Raw genomic sequence first — 19,411 nt, forward strand, 5'->3', positions numbered from 1 at the left:
TTAGAGGAGACTGGTGTCATGGCGGAAAGCTAGCAAGCAGCAGACAGCAATTTAGGACCGATATTAAATAATTGTAGTCTGCTTTTTAACGTGTGTGCAGTGAAATACGACTGTAACAGAATCAAAGAAGAGAAACAATTCAGCATATTGTCTGTGTATTCAACAGACTAAGGTATTCTCAATAATTTATTTCAGACTGAAATCTGCGTAGTCAATAGCATGAATCGCATACTAAGACATGACAACACAACCAGCCGGGTTATGGGCGTTTCCGTTTGTTACGGTAATCAGACCCATTGTAATTGTATATTTCATGGTTGTTGTTGGTGTGTTATTTTACTATCAAACAGATGACGATAGGTGATCAGACATGCCTGCAAATCATAAATCCGATTAGGCCTCTTAGCTATATATATAGTCGTACACACGCTGTCAATCGAACGTATTTTGATTTTACTCGAATGGCAGTTGACGAATCGTGGACTAGGTCTAGTAAAACGTGTCTTTCTTAACATGTCTGATTGTTCTGTAGTGAGTCCGGCCAGAATATCGTTTTCAAATGATTATGAATCAAAGGTTTGACAAGTAGATGGAGTGATTTAGCTCCAGAGTCAGCTGATGTCTGTCATTGAAAAAAATATAATAATCCATGTAAAAATATCCTTTATACTATAAAAAGAGACTGAGTGACTTAAATTCCCTGAAATCCCTTCCCTCTGCAGAGATAATAATAACAAATGATCCAAAATAAATAACATGAATTTCCCTGGACAACACATTTATGTATACCAAATTGAATCACTGTCAACATCATGTACAAAACCGGCCAATGTACATAGGATACAGTTGCATTCAACCATCCATTTCGCTTGGTCATTAGAGCAGTGGAGAGTTGGATTTGATCCCTAGTAGACACAGACTATTTTCTTTAAATATTGTTGCATAGTAATATATACTTGTAACCCTGGTAAATTAAAATATACCAATCGACTAGAGAGATCTTCTCTTCGTTTTGATCTGTTCTGTTCATTAACTAAAGATGAAAAAAAGATAATTTTCCAAATTCAGGAACACAGTATTGTACTTCGCCAATTTGACTAAAAGTGATGACTTTTTTTCTCACGAACTTGGCAAATTTGCAATTGGGTATAATAGCACTAGCTCATGCAGGTACTACTACCATATACCGGATGTAAGTCAGAAAGTGCTGTTTCACCTGTGAAATTTGTTGCACCTAAAAAAATACCTGTATTTCTGCTAACCCTATATTTAATTTGTACTTAACCAAGACAATTTTTTCTCAATGTAGAAACTGTTACTTAAAGTCATTATGCAATTTTCCTTTTCTGTATAAGTATAAAGTAAAATCTTTTGAATAGCATATAAAAAAAATTCCAACCCACACATTTTTCTGCCATGTTATAATTATAATTAATGGAAATGCATTCATTTTTTTAGGCCTAAGATAAGTGTCCTAATTTCAAAATTAACCATTTGGAAGGTATGGGAAATGGATCCATATATATATATATATATAGTCCAAAATGTGAAAATCGTTGGAAAAAACCCCCCAAAATACTGATTGAAAACTAAGGTGATGGAACTTGCTGCAATCTTCACAACTCAAACAAATGTATTGTGCTATATGTTATTTGTAAAAAGATTATGTTTTTTGTTATTGCAGAATGACAACTCCAGACAAGTTGAAAACATTATTTGAAGATCTTGGCAAGCCAACTTTGCGAGGAGTTAGAAAATGTCCCAAATGTGGGACATATAATGGCACTAGAGGCATCAGCTGTAAAAACAAGACTTGTGATGTGGTATTTAAAGAAAAGGAGAAAAAGAGAGGGCACAGTGCTGATGCAGTGAAGATTATCACTGGATCCACTGTTCAAGTGTTTTCAGTTAGACTGAGGGATCGAGGACCAGACTACAGAGGCTTTGTACAATTACCTTTGGTACAAGACCTTGATGGAAATCCAGCCCAAGTGGTTGATCCTACAATTTTGTCACAGAATGCAAGATGTTTTGTTGAGAGTTGCTCCCACAGCAATCCTTTGGGTTCTCAAGAAGAGGCCTGCCCTCATATAAAGGCTGCCATTGAATGCAACCAGGAAGCTCATCCCCTGACCCTAAAAAACTCTGTTTTGAACTCTCTACAAGTGTCAAATGATACCAAACAAGCCATTTGGCTTCTGGCCACAGAGACAACTGGCCCTCTTGTACAAAGAGTGACCAAGAATATTATGGTTGTGAAATGTAAAGCTAGTACAAAGCAACCACTTGGATTCTTACACTTTTCTTTATTTGAAACTTCAAGAAATCGTTCCCAGCCAGAACACAAATTCCAATGTAGCTGCAAAGCCTTTAGAGTAAGTAGTCTATCTACTAGAGAATCTATTTGTTGAAGATATCTTCTATAGGTTTGTTATTTCAGCAGTTGATGATAGTTATTTGCTACAAGTGTGTTTCTATGTTTTAATTTGGTATTCAAAGATGCCTAGGACTTCAACTTTCTCCTCATTCATTTTCAGTTAGATAAAGTGTTGCCATGATTGTATCATTTCCTGATGTAACGATGAAAAATGATATAAGGAAAGTATTATACAGACATGCAGTAAGATTTGGAAATCATGTGTTATATGTCATCTGATCCAAAGGGCCAGGATGACATATCATGCTTCTTCCGTCGTCATCGGCCACACATAAACTTTTCATATTTCTAATTTAAAGTTCTTCTCACGATGATCATGTTCTACTCGTGTGACTGATCATGAGCTCTTATAACTTGCCTGAAATGATCCTGAGATGGTCCTGATCAAGTGTTGTTATTTTTTGGGTCGGTCTGAAATCCTAGATTGTCGCCATGGCAGCAATCTTAAAAAACACATTTAAAACTTATTCTGCAGTTCCACTGGTATCTTTTAATTAGAGCTGGAAATTGGTGGGGGATGTTAAGGAAGGGATGCTGGAAAAGTTCAGTGTTGATATTTTTTTTTTTTTTTTTTTTTGTATATAAACTTTGACATGGCAGTCCCAATTGGGATTTTGTAACATGATTACAAGTGCAATCATGGTTTTCCTGTACAACACCTATTTGAAACTTCTGCTCAAGTTAACATTCTACCAGTGGGATTCAGCTGTAACTTTCCTGAGATGGTCCTGACCAAGTGTTATTATTTGGGTTGGTTTATTATCCAAGATGGTTGTCATCTTGAAAAACACATTTTAAACTTCTCCAGTTCCACTGGTGCCATAGAGCTGGAAATCAGTGGGGATGTAATTAAGGAAAGGGAACCAGCAACATGTTATTTTTCAGCCTGGTAAAAACTTTACAAGGCAGCCATGGCTGCAATTTTGGGTAAGGATTGTACATATGCATGCATGCAATCATGTTTTCCTGAACAATGCGCCTATTTAACTATTCAAGTGCCACCAGTGGGATACAGCTCTACCCTGCCTGAAATGATCATGAGAATATCCTGACCAAGTGTTGTTATTTTTGTGTTCCTCATGATCAATAATTCATTGAAGATGTCGCCATATGGCCAACATAGTGTTGCACAATCACAATTGTTGTCTACCACTATATACTACCACAGAGTATACATGTACATTATACGCTAGTACTATGGTCTATATCTGTTAAAGTCTGATCACAGTTAAGACCCATGGGCCTCTTGTTTTTCAAGCTGAACTATAAAATCATGTTATTTCTAGATCTGTTATATATTATATAATTACTGCAATAAGAATGTGCAATTATCTCAAGGTGTATATATATATATGTATAGGCTATATAGCTAGCTATATGAATATAGTGTTGTATACAGCTTATATTATCAGTAAAAGATTTCAAAAGTGTAAATTATCTGAATATTTATTGATGAGCCAAATTTAATCAAGTCAATGGCACAATATTTGAGAAAATATCAATATACCCTCTACCAGGGTGTAGCAATATACCGTATGTTGAATTTGATCACATTGTATTTTACTTAGAATGCCAAAGCTGGAGGAAAAGATGACATGCTACGGACGGTGTGTCCATTTATATGCTTGTGTGTGTGCATTTGCCAGTGACGAGAAGCTTGCTGAAGAATTTGAATATTATATCAACATGGATTCTACAGGAGTTGATACTCGTAAGTATCATATATGGCATAGCTATATGGTCTGATCAAAGTTTGGAACAAAGTAAGTTAGTAACTAAACCAAATTCTTTGAATGTGCAATAATGCACTTGTTATATTTTTAGATGACATCAAATATGCTGTGATTTTGTCCTTCTGGACACAGTGCAATAAATATATACTTTTTGTGCACTCAAATTTTAAACAGATTTAGTTCATTGATGAATCGACACACTCACAGTACAAAATTTCATAATTTGCACAGTCATAATTTAGTAGAATGCATTCTGCATGAAAACTCCTAAAATGAGATTGCTGCTAAATTATGTATGTTTATAGTATTATTTATGCAGATGGCACCTAGTGTTAATTATTCATAAAGGGTGTTGGTTTACAGGAAGCATTTTGTAAAACTATTTTGCAATTTATTTACTGGTATATTTAGCTCACCTGCCCGAAGGGCAAGTGAGCTTATGCCGTGGTGCGGCGTCCGTCCGGCCGTCCGGCCGTCCGGCGTCAACTTTTTCATTCAAACAACTTCTTCTCAATAACCAAAAGGCCCAGGGACTTGATATTGGGCATGTAGCATGCTGGGGTGAAGGGCTACAAAGTTTGTTCAAATAAATGACCTTGACCTTCATTCAAGGTCACATGGGTCAAATAGGCTATAATCTTCAAACGACTTCTTCTCAATAACCAAGAGGCCCAGGGACTTGATATTAGGCCTGTAGCATGCTGGGGTGAAGGGCTACAAAGTTTGTTCAAATAAATGACCTTGACCTTCATTCAAGGTCACATGGGTCAAATAGGCTATAATCTTCAAACGACTTCTTCTCAATAACCAAGAGGCCCAGGGACTTGATATTGGGCCTGTAGCATGCTGGGGTGAAGGGCTACCAATTTTGTTCAAATAAATGACCTTGACCTACATTCAAGGTCACAGGAGTGAAATTGGCTTAAATCTGTAAACAATAATTTTGCGATAGCCAAGAGCCTCCAAGACCTGATATTAGGCCAATAGAATGCTGGAATGAAGGACTAGAAAAATTTTAATATGAATAAAACTAGCTTACAATGATATTTGAATAAAAAGGTAATCAACATAGTATCTTTAGAAATGACCTCAATCAACTTCAAAGTTGCTGTAGAGCCAGGTGAGCGATACAGGCCCATTGGGCCTCTTGTTTACAGTTAAAGATTGTAATATGTATATTTTGATAGTATTGATATTACATAAGAGACTATTTTTAACAGTTTCTGAGTCTGCCCCATCCCCTGAGCGTCAGATTGTGACAATTTATCAAGCCCAGGACACAGGACTGGACACTGGTGACCCGACCACGCTGGAGGTGGTGGTGGCGGAGGAGGATCTTCTGGCACCAGTGATGAAGAAACAGAAAAAGGATGATACATTAGGTATAGAGTAATCTGTAATCTCAATCAAGGATGATACATTAGGTAGAGCATGATCTGTAATCTCAAACAGAAGGATGATACGTTAGGGTAGAGAGTAGTCTGTAATCTCCATGGCATTTTTCATGGAGATTTTTGGAATAAAGTCATATCTATAGATTAAAACTGATTTATATTTAAGGCCTCTGCAATCAATTTCTATGTGTAGTTTGATTTCTTGAATAATGTGAAATTATTTTCATCACAAGTATAAATGATAAAGAAAATATTGTACACACTATGTACAATATGTCCAAATAAACAGGGTTAATACATGTACAGAGTTACACATGTATGACATGAAAGGCAAAATATTGTGGTCTCAATCACAGTAGCACAAGTTCAAAATTTCCTTTTCTTTTTGCATATAGATATATTATTTTAACTTACAGCTTTAACTGATACAACATTTTCAATGTAAGGTCCTAACAGATACTAGTTGTTCGATATATGTATATATAGGACTGTTCAAGATATTTTGTTTGTTTCAATACGATGACTTGGTAATTGCTCCCACTGAAATTTGTCTTACTTGGCAGTGGAATCATTAATGCCAAAACATTGATTGTTTCAGTCCAAGCAAGTAATGCTTTGTTGACATTACAAGAGGGAAACACACCCACACCTCCTAGTCCAAAGAAAGCTAGTCCTACGAAAGCAGTCCAGCTTCAGAATAAACCTGCCACACCCAACGCTAAAAAGCCAGGTACAGGTAAACAGTTTTGCAAATTTGTATGTATTAATGTTACGCTAGAACTTTACTACTCTAATTCTACAGTGCAATATTGAACAAAATAAATCGGAAGACACCAAGTTTTTATAGAGAATCTCCAACAAAATCTAATTTTATATGATTTTGGGAAGGATGCTTCTGCAAGTTTTAAAATTACACAAAATAAAAGCAGGAATTCTTTATTATTAGTTCTTCTTTGTGAAACAGTAATGTTTGAAATATTGTCTGATGTCATCATGATCAGCAAAAAAGAATTCCGAGTGTGTTAATGGACAAATTGCAATCTTTTTGATATATAAAAAGTAACAAAGTTTGAAGGTATTAGTTGAAAATTGCTACAGTGTAAATGACCACACTGATTCCTTAAGACTTTTATGTTTCCCATGCCCTTGTATTAATTTTGAAATAAATCGGGACTTTTATTAATAATGGATTCCTTTCATGTTTGCAGCAACACTAACTGCTATTGAAGAGTCTGAGGTGATGGTGTCATTTTACCAGTGGCTTGGAAGTGTCACTGAGCGAGTCAACCAAACCATGCACTATCAGTTTGATGGTATGCTGGCATCTCTTTCCTTAGATTAAATTTTTTTTAAAATCAGTATTTTCTGAAAAGTTGTGTAATCCTCCCTAATACCTTATTCAACCATAAACCACAATTAACAATTATAATGTTTCCTACTGTACATATTTTAATTGAAATATCAACATAAAGTTAATTTTAAAAATAATACCACCATATACAGGACAAGTCCACCTTATTTGGGAAGGAAAAAATTATAGTATAATTAATATACATGTATTCCCTGATTGGATTTGAACAGGTATGGGGGGCAACTTGCCCAGCAAGTTGGTTTTCTTTGTCTACTCTGCAGTTTCCTCCCACCGTAAGACTCCTCTTGTGCTTCCATCTGGACCAGCAAGGGTGCTTAATATCAAATGATATATAATGATATCAATGGTTTGACAATTGTTGTAAATTAGTATACAGTCGAATCTGTCCAAACGACCATCTCTATTTAGCGACCCTCTGTTCTGAGCGACCATTTCAATTCCTCCCGAGCGTTTTCGTTATATATTTTAACTCTATTAAGCGACCCTCTCTTTACGCGACCAGCGACCACAATTTTTCGTTCCCGTGATAAAAATAACTCTCCAATAAGCGACCAGAAGTCTCCAAAATGCCTTACATAACCATTTTCGCCTTAATAACACCCAAGTATTTTTACTTTTCGTGCAAAAGGACGGGAGATGAGGCGAAGTGACCGTCTGGAATTCTGACGATTTTCAGACGTTTTATATATGATATATATCAATTTGCATGCGAAATATAACAATGAAGGAATGCATAAACAGTTAACTTACTGTTAAATCGTGATTTGTTATCTTTTTTGAGACATTAAAACAGATATTTGCCAGTGAAAAAGTCGCCGTTTTTAAAGTAGGAAATGCAGGAACGTAAATAGTAATCGGAGCGGAAATCCGGACCAAGATTTCAGGAATTAAAAAAAAAAATATATAAATAATTTGAAAGTAATCTCATTAACCAATGAAATATATTTCTCATGTTAAATCGATGTATTTTGCTATGCTGAAAGAATTTCAAAAAATACATATAGTGATGAAAAAATAGCACAGTCATAATTATTAAAAAAAAAAATACACAAAAAAAAAAAATTTGTTTTGTTTTATTCAAAGTGGTGGTTCATTTTTAGCTCACCTGGCCCGAAGGGCCGGTGAGCTTATGGCATGGCGCAGCGTCCGTCTTCCGTCGTCCGTCGTCCGTCGTCCGTCCGTCAACTTTTCCTTTAAATTGCTACTAGTCCTAAACTACTCAGTGGGTTTTGACCAAATTTGGTCTGAAGCATCCTTGGGTGAAGGGGAACCAATTTTGTATTTTATAAACGGTGGGTCTGGCCCCCCAGGGGCCTTAGGGGCGTGGCCCAATAGGGGAAATATAGCAAATTCTTTAAAATCCTTCTTCTTCTGTAGAAATGAAGGGATTTGATTCATATTTGGTCTGAAGCATCTTTGGGTGAAGGGGAACCAATTTTGTATAAACGGTGGGTCTGGCCCCCCAGGGGCCTTAGGGGTGGGGCCCAATAGGGGAAATATAGCAAATTCTTTAAAATCCTTCTTCTTCTGTAGAAATGAAGGGATTTGATTCATATTTGGTCTGACGCATCCTTGGGTGAAGGGGAACCAATTTTGTATAAACGGTGGGTCTGGCCCCCCAGAGGCCTGGGGGGCGGGGCCCAATAGGGGAAATATAGCAAATTCTTTAAAATCCTTCTTCTTTTGTAGAAATGAAGGGATTTGATTCATATTTGGTCTGAAACATCCTTGGGTGAAGGGGAACCAATTTTGTATAAACGGTGGGTCTGGCCCCCCAGGGGCCTTAGGGGCGGGGCCAAAAAGGGGAAATATAGCAAATTCTTTAAAATCCTTCTTCTGTAGAAATGAAGGGATTTGATTCATATTTGGTCTGAAACATCCTTGGGTGAAGGGGAACCAATTTTGTATAAACGGTGGGTCTGGCCCCCCAGGGGCCTTAGGGGCGGGGCCCAATAGGGGAAATATAGCAAATTTTTTAAAATCCTTCTTCTTCTGTAGAAATGAAGGGATTTGATTCATATTTGGTCTGAAGCATCCTTGGGTGAAGGGGAACCAATTTTGTATAAACGGTGGGTCTGGCCCCCCCAGGGACCTTAGGGGCGGGGCCCAATAGGGGAAATATAGTAAATTCTTTAAAATCCTTCTTCTTCTGTAGAAATGAAGGGATTTTATTCATATTTATTCTGAAGCATCCTTGGGTGAAGAGGAACCAATTTTGTATAAACAGTGGGTCTGGCCCCCCAGGGACCTTAGGGGCGGGGCCCAATAGGAGAAATATAGCAAATTCTTTAAAATCCTTCTTCTTCTGTAGAAATAAAGGGATGTGATTCATATTTGGTCTGAAGCATCCTTGGGTGAAGGGGAACCAATTTTGTATAAACGGTGGGTCTGGCCCCCCAGAGGCCTGGGGGGCGGGGCCCAATAGGGGAATATAGCATATTCTTTAAAATCCTTCTTCCTCTGCAGGAATTAAGGGATTTGATCCATGTTTGGTCTGAAGCATCCTTGGGTGAAGGGGAACCAATTTTGTATAAACGGTGGGTCTGACCCCCCAGGGACCTTAGGGGCGGGGCCCAATTGGAGAAATATAGCAAATTCTTTAAAATCCTTCTTCTTCTGTAGAAATGAAGGGATTTGATTCATATTTGGTCTGAAGCATCCTTGGGTGAAGGGGAACCAATTTTGTATAAACAGTGGGTCTGGCCCCCCCAAGAGCCTCAGGGACGGGGCCCAATAGGGGAAATATAGTAAATTCTTTAAAATCCTTCTTCTTCTGTAGAAATGAAGGGATTTTATTAGGTCATTTGACCCAAAGGGTCAGGATGTCTTATAGTCATCGTGCTTCGTCCGTCGTCGTCCGCCGTGCACCGTCCGCCGTGCGCCGTCCGTAAACTTTTTCTTTCAAAACGCTACTCCTCCTTAACGCTTGGGTGGATTACTTCGAAATTTGGTTTGAAGCATCATTGGGGGAGGGCAATCATATTTTATATAAATGAGGCTGGTCTGACCCCTGGGGCCAGAAGGGCGGGGCCCCAAAAAGGGAACTTAGGTGAATATTGCTATAAAATCCTACTCCTCCTTTACCCTTGGGTGGATTACAACTAAATTTGGTGTGAAACATCATTGGGGGAGGGCGATCATATTTTATATAAATGAAGTTGGTGTGACCCCTGGGGCCTGAGGGGCGGGGCCCCAAAAGGGGAACTTTGATGAAATTTTGCTATAAAATCCTACTCCTCCTTAACCCTTTAGTGGATTTCAACCAGATATGTTGTGAAACATCATTTGGGGAGGGCGGTCATATTTTATATAAATGAGGCTGGTGTGACCACTAGGGCCTGAGGGGCGGGGCCCCAAATGGGGAACTTTGATGAAATTTTGCTATAAAATCCTACTCCTCCTTAACCCTTTAGTGGATTTCAACCAGATATGTTGTGAAACATCATTTGGGGAGGACGGTCATATTTTATATAAATGAGGCTAGTGTGACCCCTGGGGCCAGAGTGACGGGCCCAAAAAAGGGAACTTTGATGAAATTTTGCTATAAAATCCTACTCGTCCTTAACCCTTTGGTGGATTTCAACCAGATATTGTGTGAAACATCATTGGTGGAGGTTGGTCATATTTTATATAAATGAGGCTGGTGTGGCCACTGGGGCCAGAGGGGCGGGGCCCCAAAAGGGGAACTTTGATGAAATTTTGCTATAAAATCCTACTCCTCCTAACACCCATAGTGAATTATTACCAAATTTGGTGCGAAACATCATTGGAGGAGGACAATCATATTCTATATAAATGAGGCTGGTTTGACCCCTAGGGCCAGAGGGGGGGGGCCCAAAAGGGGAACTTTGGTGAATTTTTGCTATAAATCCTACTTCTCTCTAACCCTTGGGTGGATCAATACGAAATATGGTGTGAAACATCCTTTGGGAAGGGTGGTCATATTTTATATAAACGAGGCTAGTGTGACCCCTGGGGCCTGAGGGGCAGGGCCCCAAAAGGGGAACTTTGGTGAATATTTGCTGTTAAATCCTAATCCTCCCTAACCTTTTGGTGGATTACAACCAAATTTGATGTGAAACATAAGGTGACGGCAATCATATTTTTTAATGAGACAGGTTTGACCCCTGGGGAAAAAAAGATGGGGCAAAAGGAGCGCTTAGGTTAAACATTTCTTTAAAATGCAATTCCTCCTTAATTGATTACAACCATATTTAGTATGAAACATCATTGGGGAAAGGCAATCCTAATTGATATAAATGAGTCTTGTCTGACCCATTGGGACAGAGGGGCATGCCCCAAAAATGGGAACTTGGCCAAAATTTTGCTTTATGATGCTGCTCTTCCTGGACAAGCTAAATGGATAAAAACCAAATTTGATCTAAAACATAACTGGCTGCGATAAATAATTTATGGTAATAATGCTGGATTGGGGTGTGTGTCCCTGCTGTAAGTGTTTGTCAGATGACCGTTAAGGCCCATGGGCCTCTTGTTCATATTTATTCTGAAGCATCCTTGGGTGAAGGGGAACCAATTTTGTATAAACGGTGGGTCTGGCCCCCCAGGGACCGTAGGGGCGGGGCCCAATAGGAGAAATATAGCAAATTCTTTAAAATCCTTCTTCTTCTGTAGAAATGAAGGGATGTGATTCATATTTGGTCTGAAGCATCCTTGGGTGAAGGGGAACCAATTTTGTATAAACGGTGGGTCTGGCCCCCCAGTGGCCTAGGGGCGGGGCCCAATTGGGGAAATATAGCAAATTCTTTAAAATCCTTCTTCTTCTGTAGAAATGAAGGGATTTGATTCATATTTGGTCTGAAGCATCCTTGAGTGAAGGGGAACCAATTTTGTATAAACGGTGGGTCTGGCCCCCCCCCCCCCCCCCCAGTGGCCTAGGGGCGGGGCCCAATTGGGGAAATATAGCAAATTCTTCAAAATCCTTCTTCTTCTGTAGAAATGAAGGGATTTGATTCATATTTGGTCTGAAACATCCTTGGGTGAAGGGGAACCAATTTTGTATAAACGGTGGGTCTGGCCCCCCAGAGGCCTGGGGGGCGGGGCCCAATAGGGGAATATAGCATATTCTTTAAAATCCTTCTTCTTCTGCAGGAATTAAGGGATTTGATCCATGTTTGGTCTGAAGCATCCTTGGGTGAAGGGGAACCAATTTTGTATAAACAGTGGGTCTGGCCTCCCAGGGGCCTGGGGGGCGGGGCCCAATAGAGGAAATAAAACAAATTCTTTGAAATCCTTCTTTGTTTCGTAGGAATAAAAGGATTTGATCCATATTTGGTCTGAAACATCCTTGGGTGAAGAGGAACCAATTTTGTATAACGGTTGGTCTGGCCCCCAATGGCCTGACAGACGGGGCCCAATAGGGGAAATAGGGTTAATCCTTTAAATCACTACTAGTCATAAAGTTATGAATGAATTAGAATCAAATTTGGTCAGGAACATCCATGGGAGAAGGGGAGAACAGAGTTTGTATAAATTTTTACTCTGAATCCCCAGGGGCCTGAGGGGCGGGGCCAGATAGGGGAAATAGAGATTAGTCTTTAAATCGCTACAAGTCATAAAGTTATGAATGAATTAGAACCAAATTTGGTCAGGAACATCCTTGGGGGAGGGGAAACAGAGTTTGTATAAATTTTACTCTGAACCCCCAGGGGCCTGAGGGGCGGAGTCTAAGAGGGGAAATATGGGTTAATCCTTTAAATTGCTACTAGTCGTAAAGTTATGAATGAATTTGAACCAAATTTGGTCAGGAACATCCTTGGGAGAAGGGGAACCGTGTTTGTATAAATTTTTACTCTGAACCCCCAGGGGCATTAGGGGCGGGGCCCAAAAAGGAAAATAGGGGTTTATCCTATGAATCGCTATTTATCATAAAGTTATGTATGGATTTGAACCAAATTTGGTCTGGAATATCCTTGGGGGAAGAGGGGAAAGAAAGTTTATGTAAATATTGACTCTGACCCCCAAGGGGCCTGAAGGGTGGGGCCAAATAGGGGAAATAGAGATCTGTCTTTATATCGCTCCTAGTCATAAAGTTTTAAATGGATTTGAACCCAATTTGGTCAGAAACATCCTTGGTGAAAGGGGAACAGATTTTGCATAAATGGTTACTGTGACCCTCCATCCCATAACTATGTATAACATCGTTGGACATTAAGGGATAAACACAATTCTGATGTAAAAATAGGCCCAAGAGTCTTTCCCCACCCTAAGGGACTTAGTTTCTTCGAACACAATTAGTTTGTAAAAATAATCCATAGGGTCTTTCAGTCCCTTAGAGAGTATGTGTATTAACAATTTTAACATGAACATTATTTTGACATTTGGTCAAATCCAACCAGGTGAGTGATACAGGCCCCATGGGCCTCTTGTTCATATATATTATGAATCATTATTGCCAATTTATAAAGCGAACAAAAAGCTTATGAACATTTATTAAATTTAAGATACCATCTCTATTAAGAGACCACTCTCCATTAAGAGACCGTTTTTCAACTTCCCTTGAGTGGTCGCTTAATACAGATTCGACTGTAGTTATATTATATAATCAAAATATCTTGTAAATTTTCTGTAAATGGCTGCTCATAGTGAGAGAATTTTAAACAGAATGAGTTTATTTACAGGTAACCCAGATCCCTTGGTGTTTCATGCTCCACAAGTCTTTTTTGACTGTCTACAGCAAAGAATTTCTGTTGGTAACAGAAAGAAAAGACTTCCAAACTTTACAACAGGATTTGTACGAAAGGATGCACTTCCATTGGGGACCTTCACCAAATACACATGGCATATCACCAACATTGTACATGTCAAACAGATCTTTGACACACAAGCGGTAATTATCTCAATATTATGCGTATCTAAAATGTGATATAACCTGTTATGATGAATGTGTTGTTTGATTTTTCTGAGCTGATGTAAACTGTAAACATATTATTAAGTTATAATTTGACAAAAGGTGAAGTTATAGATTTAGTTGCCCTTGACAGAATTAGTTTCTGATGGGTAAATTCTTGTATATTTACACCATGGTATGATATTTAAGTTTAGCTCCAAATGAATTTTAATGATAAAGTTCAATGTGGCAAAACTTACAGTTTGATTCTCACAGCATTTTTGTGATGAAGTTGCAAAGATTCTGTTGTTACTTTTCTGGTGGTTGCAGCGTCGTCTTCACTTTAAATTTTTGTGTTTCATTCTGTTGCTCAAAATGTACTAGGACTACTTTAACTTAATTTGGTATATAGCTAAATTACATAGTGGACAATTCAATGCAGCCTTCATTTGCGAAAGGTCATCAACAATTTTATGTCCAGTGCCTCTGAAAATTGGGGATCTGGACTTTGTTTTGTGTTTAGCTAGGTTTTACAAAAAGTGTCAATGTTTTTCCACCTAAACCTGGAGCATAATTGCATCGTAGTAACCACATATCAATGCACCCTACAGATTATAAGAATTTTTTGCAGTATTTTTGTGTTAAAAAATTCACATTTTAAAAAGTTGATATAAAGTCTTTATTGTTTCTCCAACTGACTTATGGACTGGTTTATTGTCAAATTGGAATGAATTTGTAATATATTTCCTTTTCGTTTTTCAGAAAGAGTGATTAGTGGTGTTAAAATGTCTTATTTAGGTGAATTTTGAGAATTAGTGATTTTTCAAAAAATATTTGGTTCGTAGTGCATCAATATTTTTATATGTACATGTATACAGTGTGCTTTCATACTATCATTCAAGTTGATTTTTTTTTTCAGTAGTTTTTTTTTAATTCAATGAAATTTGATTTTCAGAGTTTCCTTAAAACTTACTATATTGACCTGTGTAGATATCTGACAAAAGAGGCAGGCATGACTTATAATTTATGTTTAATTCATCGTGAAATTTCAAATGGTAAGATTTTACAGGTATTCATATTCTTGTTTTGTGGTGGAGTTGTATATCAATGTTGGCGTTGAATTACTTTGGTTTTGTTTTTTTCAGATGCCCCTAGACATCACTAGAAACTTTGTGGAGAACCGAGATGGGACCTATGATTTGTATGAAGTACCCAAGGTAGAAGTGGAGAACATAGATGAGGCTTTTAAAGGAAAGAGTCCTATGCCTATCAGACCATTTGAGCTCAAGACCTACCTCAAAGTTGGTTAGTGAGCTTATATGTTACAGTGTAAAATTGTTTCAGTGATGTTGGGGACTTGAATTAAATAAGTTTGAGAATTGATTTTGTGAGAAAAAAATAAAAAAAAATTCCATTGAACCACAAAACAACATCAATAAAATGACCTTGTTTAAGATATCTGTTTCTGTCAAAATGAAAGTTACCTCATGTGGAGTGAAAATATGAAATTTGCATTTTGACTCCTCAAATTATTTGAGAGGTATTGACATGTTGGTATTTTGTTGAAATGTGCTTTTTATAGTGAAAATCACTGATTTTCTACCTATTTCTGACAGTAATATTGAGTGATATAGTGTATTTACTTATTAATACTTTTTTTTATAATTACAGGAAGTTCAACGTCGGACCAAAAGGAGCCAACTCCGTTCATTATAGAATGGATACCGGATATTCTTCCAAAGACCAGGATAGGGGAACTAAGGATCAAATTTGAGTATGGACATCAGAGAAATGGACAGATTGAACACAGACTAGTTGCCACTCCATCAGAAATCCCTGTTCAAACTATCCATGTGCAGGAATTATGATGATAATTTTGTGATCTGTTCCTTCAGGCCAGGGCTGGCCAGAGGGTGCTGTTATTGTACTGTGAGATTTTTGTGTGTGCATGTGTAAGCTAGCTACCTATCATGTTGTTCAGTAAATAATATCATTGTTAAGATATATGTGTGAATGTGACATCTCTGTGAAGTTTTACTAAGAGTGAAACAGTATAAAATTACTTCTTGGCGACCTTTATTACGGTTACAAATCGGTTTGTCTACTGCATTAATGAAAAAGACACTGGTTTAATGTACCATATTTATTTTAAATAAGCCCCCTCCCCTTGTTGGAAGTATTAATTATTGAGGAGTGCTTATTTGTGAACCACTATTAGTCAATCTTTTGAAATTGATGATTCTGCAAAAATTAAGAAGTTTATTCATGGGCAGGAGCATATTTGTGGAATACGGTAAAGATAGCATTGTGAATTGGTATATTTCTTTAAATTAGAAACATACATAAACTTTAAGATCCTCATCTTGTTTCATGCTACTTACTATGTATTTAGGAGAAAAAACATCCTTTTAGCTTGATCATCCAGAACAATTAAATATTTACCGAGGAAGTGTATACTTTTGGTATTTTCTGTATGGCACATAAAATTGTGCCCCTTGATGACATAGGTTGAACATGTTCCTGTGTGTGAATGTACATGATTTGGTTGTGAGACAGTTTGGTTAGTTATATTATTTAATAATAATTGGCATCCATACTTGCTTGACATAATATAGTATAGTCAATATTGGATACCCAGTGAGATAAGTATTTTATCCAAATATTATTTTACCACCTGTGTTGTTTTAGAGTTGTCTACGTATAATAATGTACTCGAGGTCATTCAGTGATATCAGTTAAATGTTCTGTTCAAAACTTTGTGAATCTTTATGGTGCACAATTTCAATCTATTTTTTTCCATGGAAAATTGCTTTCCAAGGCAAAATCTTTTCATCCAACATATTTGTTATACTACAAATTTTATCCAACATATTTGTTATACTACAAATTTTATCCAACATATTTGTTTTACTACAAAATTATGAAAAAATTCACTTGTGTCGAAATAAAACAAAATATTAGACACAGGTGCTGGACTCGAGGAATTGTATAAGCCAGTGTAGAGTCTGCAGGGTCTCAAATTCCAGATACAAATCAAGTGGATGTATTGACGATGCCCCATTCTCCCGATAACTACTATTGACCATCCTCAATACTGTATAAACCCATATGGGACAGTTTAATACCAGGTACTGACTGTAGGCCGGTGGTTTTTCTCTAGGTACTCTGGCTTTCCTCCACCTCCAAAACTGGGCTCGTCCTTTAATGACCCTGGCTGTTAATAGGACATTATACAAACTTAACCAATTCCTTGCTGACTTATCCCACCACATATGCATTGTAATAGCAATGACACTCGTTCACCTTATAAATTCATATCTAGCGTTATTGGAAGTAGACATTTCAATATCATTGTACTATTCTTGTAAGGTTTCGTCATAATAGATTCTGCAATAACTGAAGATTGAAATTGTAGTAGTCTTTAAGTAGATCTTTAAATATTCCATTTAATATTTTAAGATATTACACTGGTTATTTTATTTTTAGTGATATGTTAAAAAGTTTAGGTACTACTTCCACTTTTTGAATCATAACAACCCACAATTTTCAGTGATATGTTAAAAAGTACAATGCTTTCGCTTTTTGAATGACAAACTTGGCAAAATAAGTTGATTATAAATGTAGTTTTCATTTAAATTGGTACATTTGTCAATTATATGTGAGTTGTTTGCTTCCTGTACTTGTATATGTAATTGCAGCATTATGTATAGTTATAATATTTAAACCTCAGTAAAATAACTCCCTTGTAAAAGTTCCTTGCTTTACACACTAAAATGCTGGAAACACATGTAAAGATAACAAGTCACACACAATTAGCATGGAATCTATCAAAGGGGTTTTATTTTTTTATTTAAGGCCCTGGACATACATATCAAGTTCATAAATGTGTCAATATTATATTGGTATGTGTTTACAAGAACTCAATTATAACTCATATTTACTAAAACATTAGCCTAAAACTCTTCAAACAGTTTCTCCTATAAGACAGGCACATTTCGACTCAAGAGAGACTGTTTTGATTGGACGGGGTTAACAGATGTCCAGTGAGAATTCAAAAATGTATCCATGGGCATAAATTGTGACAAAACAGGTTGCTTTTTAATCTAAAGTAAATGTAAATCTACATTTTGCATTGTGATGATCAAATCATTGGGAACATACAACAGTGACAACATGTTTATTCCTCATAGTCATCCAGTTTGACTGGTTACATATTATTTTCTGTCCCTGCTTGAAATGGGGAGGTTAGGTTGTTTTAGTGGACAAGGGCTAATTATATATATAACACACTCACCTTTCACCAAGGCAGTTGACCCTCGGATTCATTCCTCATCAAGAGACAAATATGAGTTACAACGGTCTAGATCTGATACTTTTACTATCAAATTAATCTGATATAAACAAAAAAGAAGTTTAGTGAAGTGCTATTTTACAAATAGAATACCATGAAAAAAATACTTTAAAGAAATAATTTATTTATATACATGTATATTTTGTTCAATTTTTAGGTCACCTGAGATGAAGTCTCAAGTGACCTATTCTAATCGCCTTTTGTCCGTCGTGCGTCCGTAAACTTTTTACATTTTCGACTTCTTCTCCAAAACCACGTAACAAAATTCAATGAAATTTGGCAGAGAGTTTCTATGGCTGAAGGTCAACCAAAATTGTGAATTATATGGTCCCCAGCCCCCAGGGGCCTGAGGGGTGGGGCCAAAAAGGGTCAAAATTGTGAATTTCATGACCCTGGGGACTCACGTTTGCCCCTGGGGAGGGGGTAAACTTTACTATAGTTTATATAGGGAAATCACATTTTTGACTATTATTTGTTGGATTTGTATTGGAATTCATTCTAACTTGTATCAAATTATCAGCATGGGATGACACTTTGATGGTATGTACATGTTGGCCCTAGTTGACCCCCAGGGGCTGGTGGCCGGGGCCAAAAAGGGTCAAATTGACTAAAATTTCAAAAATCTTCTTCCCTACTCTCAGATATGGTAGAATCAAATACTCTTCATAGATGGAAGGGTCTTAAGGTGCTTTACCAAAATTGTGAATTTCATGACCCTGGGGTCTCACGTTTGCCCCTGGGGAGGGGGTAAACTTTACTATAGTTTATATAGGGAAATCACATTTTTGACTATTATTTGTTGGATTTGTATTGGAATTCATTCTAACTTGGTTCAAATTATCATCATGGGATTACAGTTTGATGTTATTTACATGTTGGCCCTAGTTGACCCCCAGGGGCTGGTGGGCGGGGCCAAAAAGGGTCAAATTGACTGAAATTTCAAAAATCTTCTTATCTACTATATGTTAGAATCAAATACTCTTCATAGACTGACCCCATTAGGACTGATGGGTGGGGCCAAAAAGGGTCAATTTAGTTGGCCGAAATATTTCAAATCTCAGGTGACCGTTAAGGCCCTTTGGGCCTCTTGTTTATTTGTTGTAAAGCAAGGAGTTTATAACTTCACAATTGGATATTCTGAGTTTAAAAGTATTGACACGTTTATGTCTGTTCATTAATCCACAAGGAAAACAACACATATACACTAAGAGTTTTATATGTAAATATGTGACTAGTAATTTATTGTACCAAATGGACATCATTGTCTGTACTCTCGA

General features: G+C 37.3%; 1 protein-coding gene across 1 annotated transcript; it reads left to right on the plus strand.

Annotated features, from left to right (window-relative positions):
• On the plus strand, positions 1 to 18,285 carry LOC117339173 (uncharacterized protein C2orf42 homolog). Its single transcript, XM_033900612.1, is given in 10 exon segments — positions 1 to 172; positions 1,685 to 2,375; positions 4,006 to 4,041; positions 4,043 to 4,138; positions 5,399 to 5,552; positions 6,163 to 6,294; positions 6,773 to 6,877; positions 13,575 to 13,783; positions 14,929 to 15,088; positions 15,455 to 18,285. Coding segments are annotated over 9 exon segments (1,779 nt in total). The 5' UTR covers positions 1 to 172; position 1,685; the 3' UTR covers positions 15,652 to 18,285.
• Positions 18,286 to 19,411: the final 1,126 nt, after the last annotated feature.

The sequence above is a fragment of the Pecten maximus genome, chromosome 12, assembly GCF_902652985.1.
Source record: "Pecten maximus chromosome 12, xPecMax1.1, whole genome shotgun sequence".
NCBI lineage: Eukaryota > Metazoa > Mollusca > Bivalvia > Pectinida > Pectinidae > Pecten > Pecten maximus.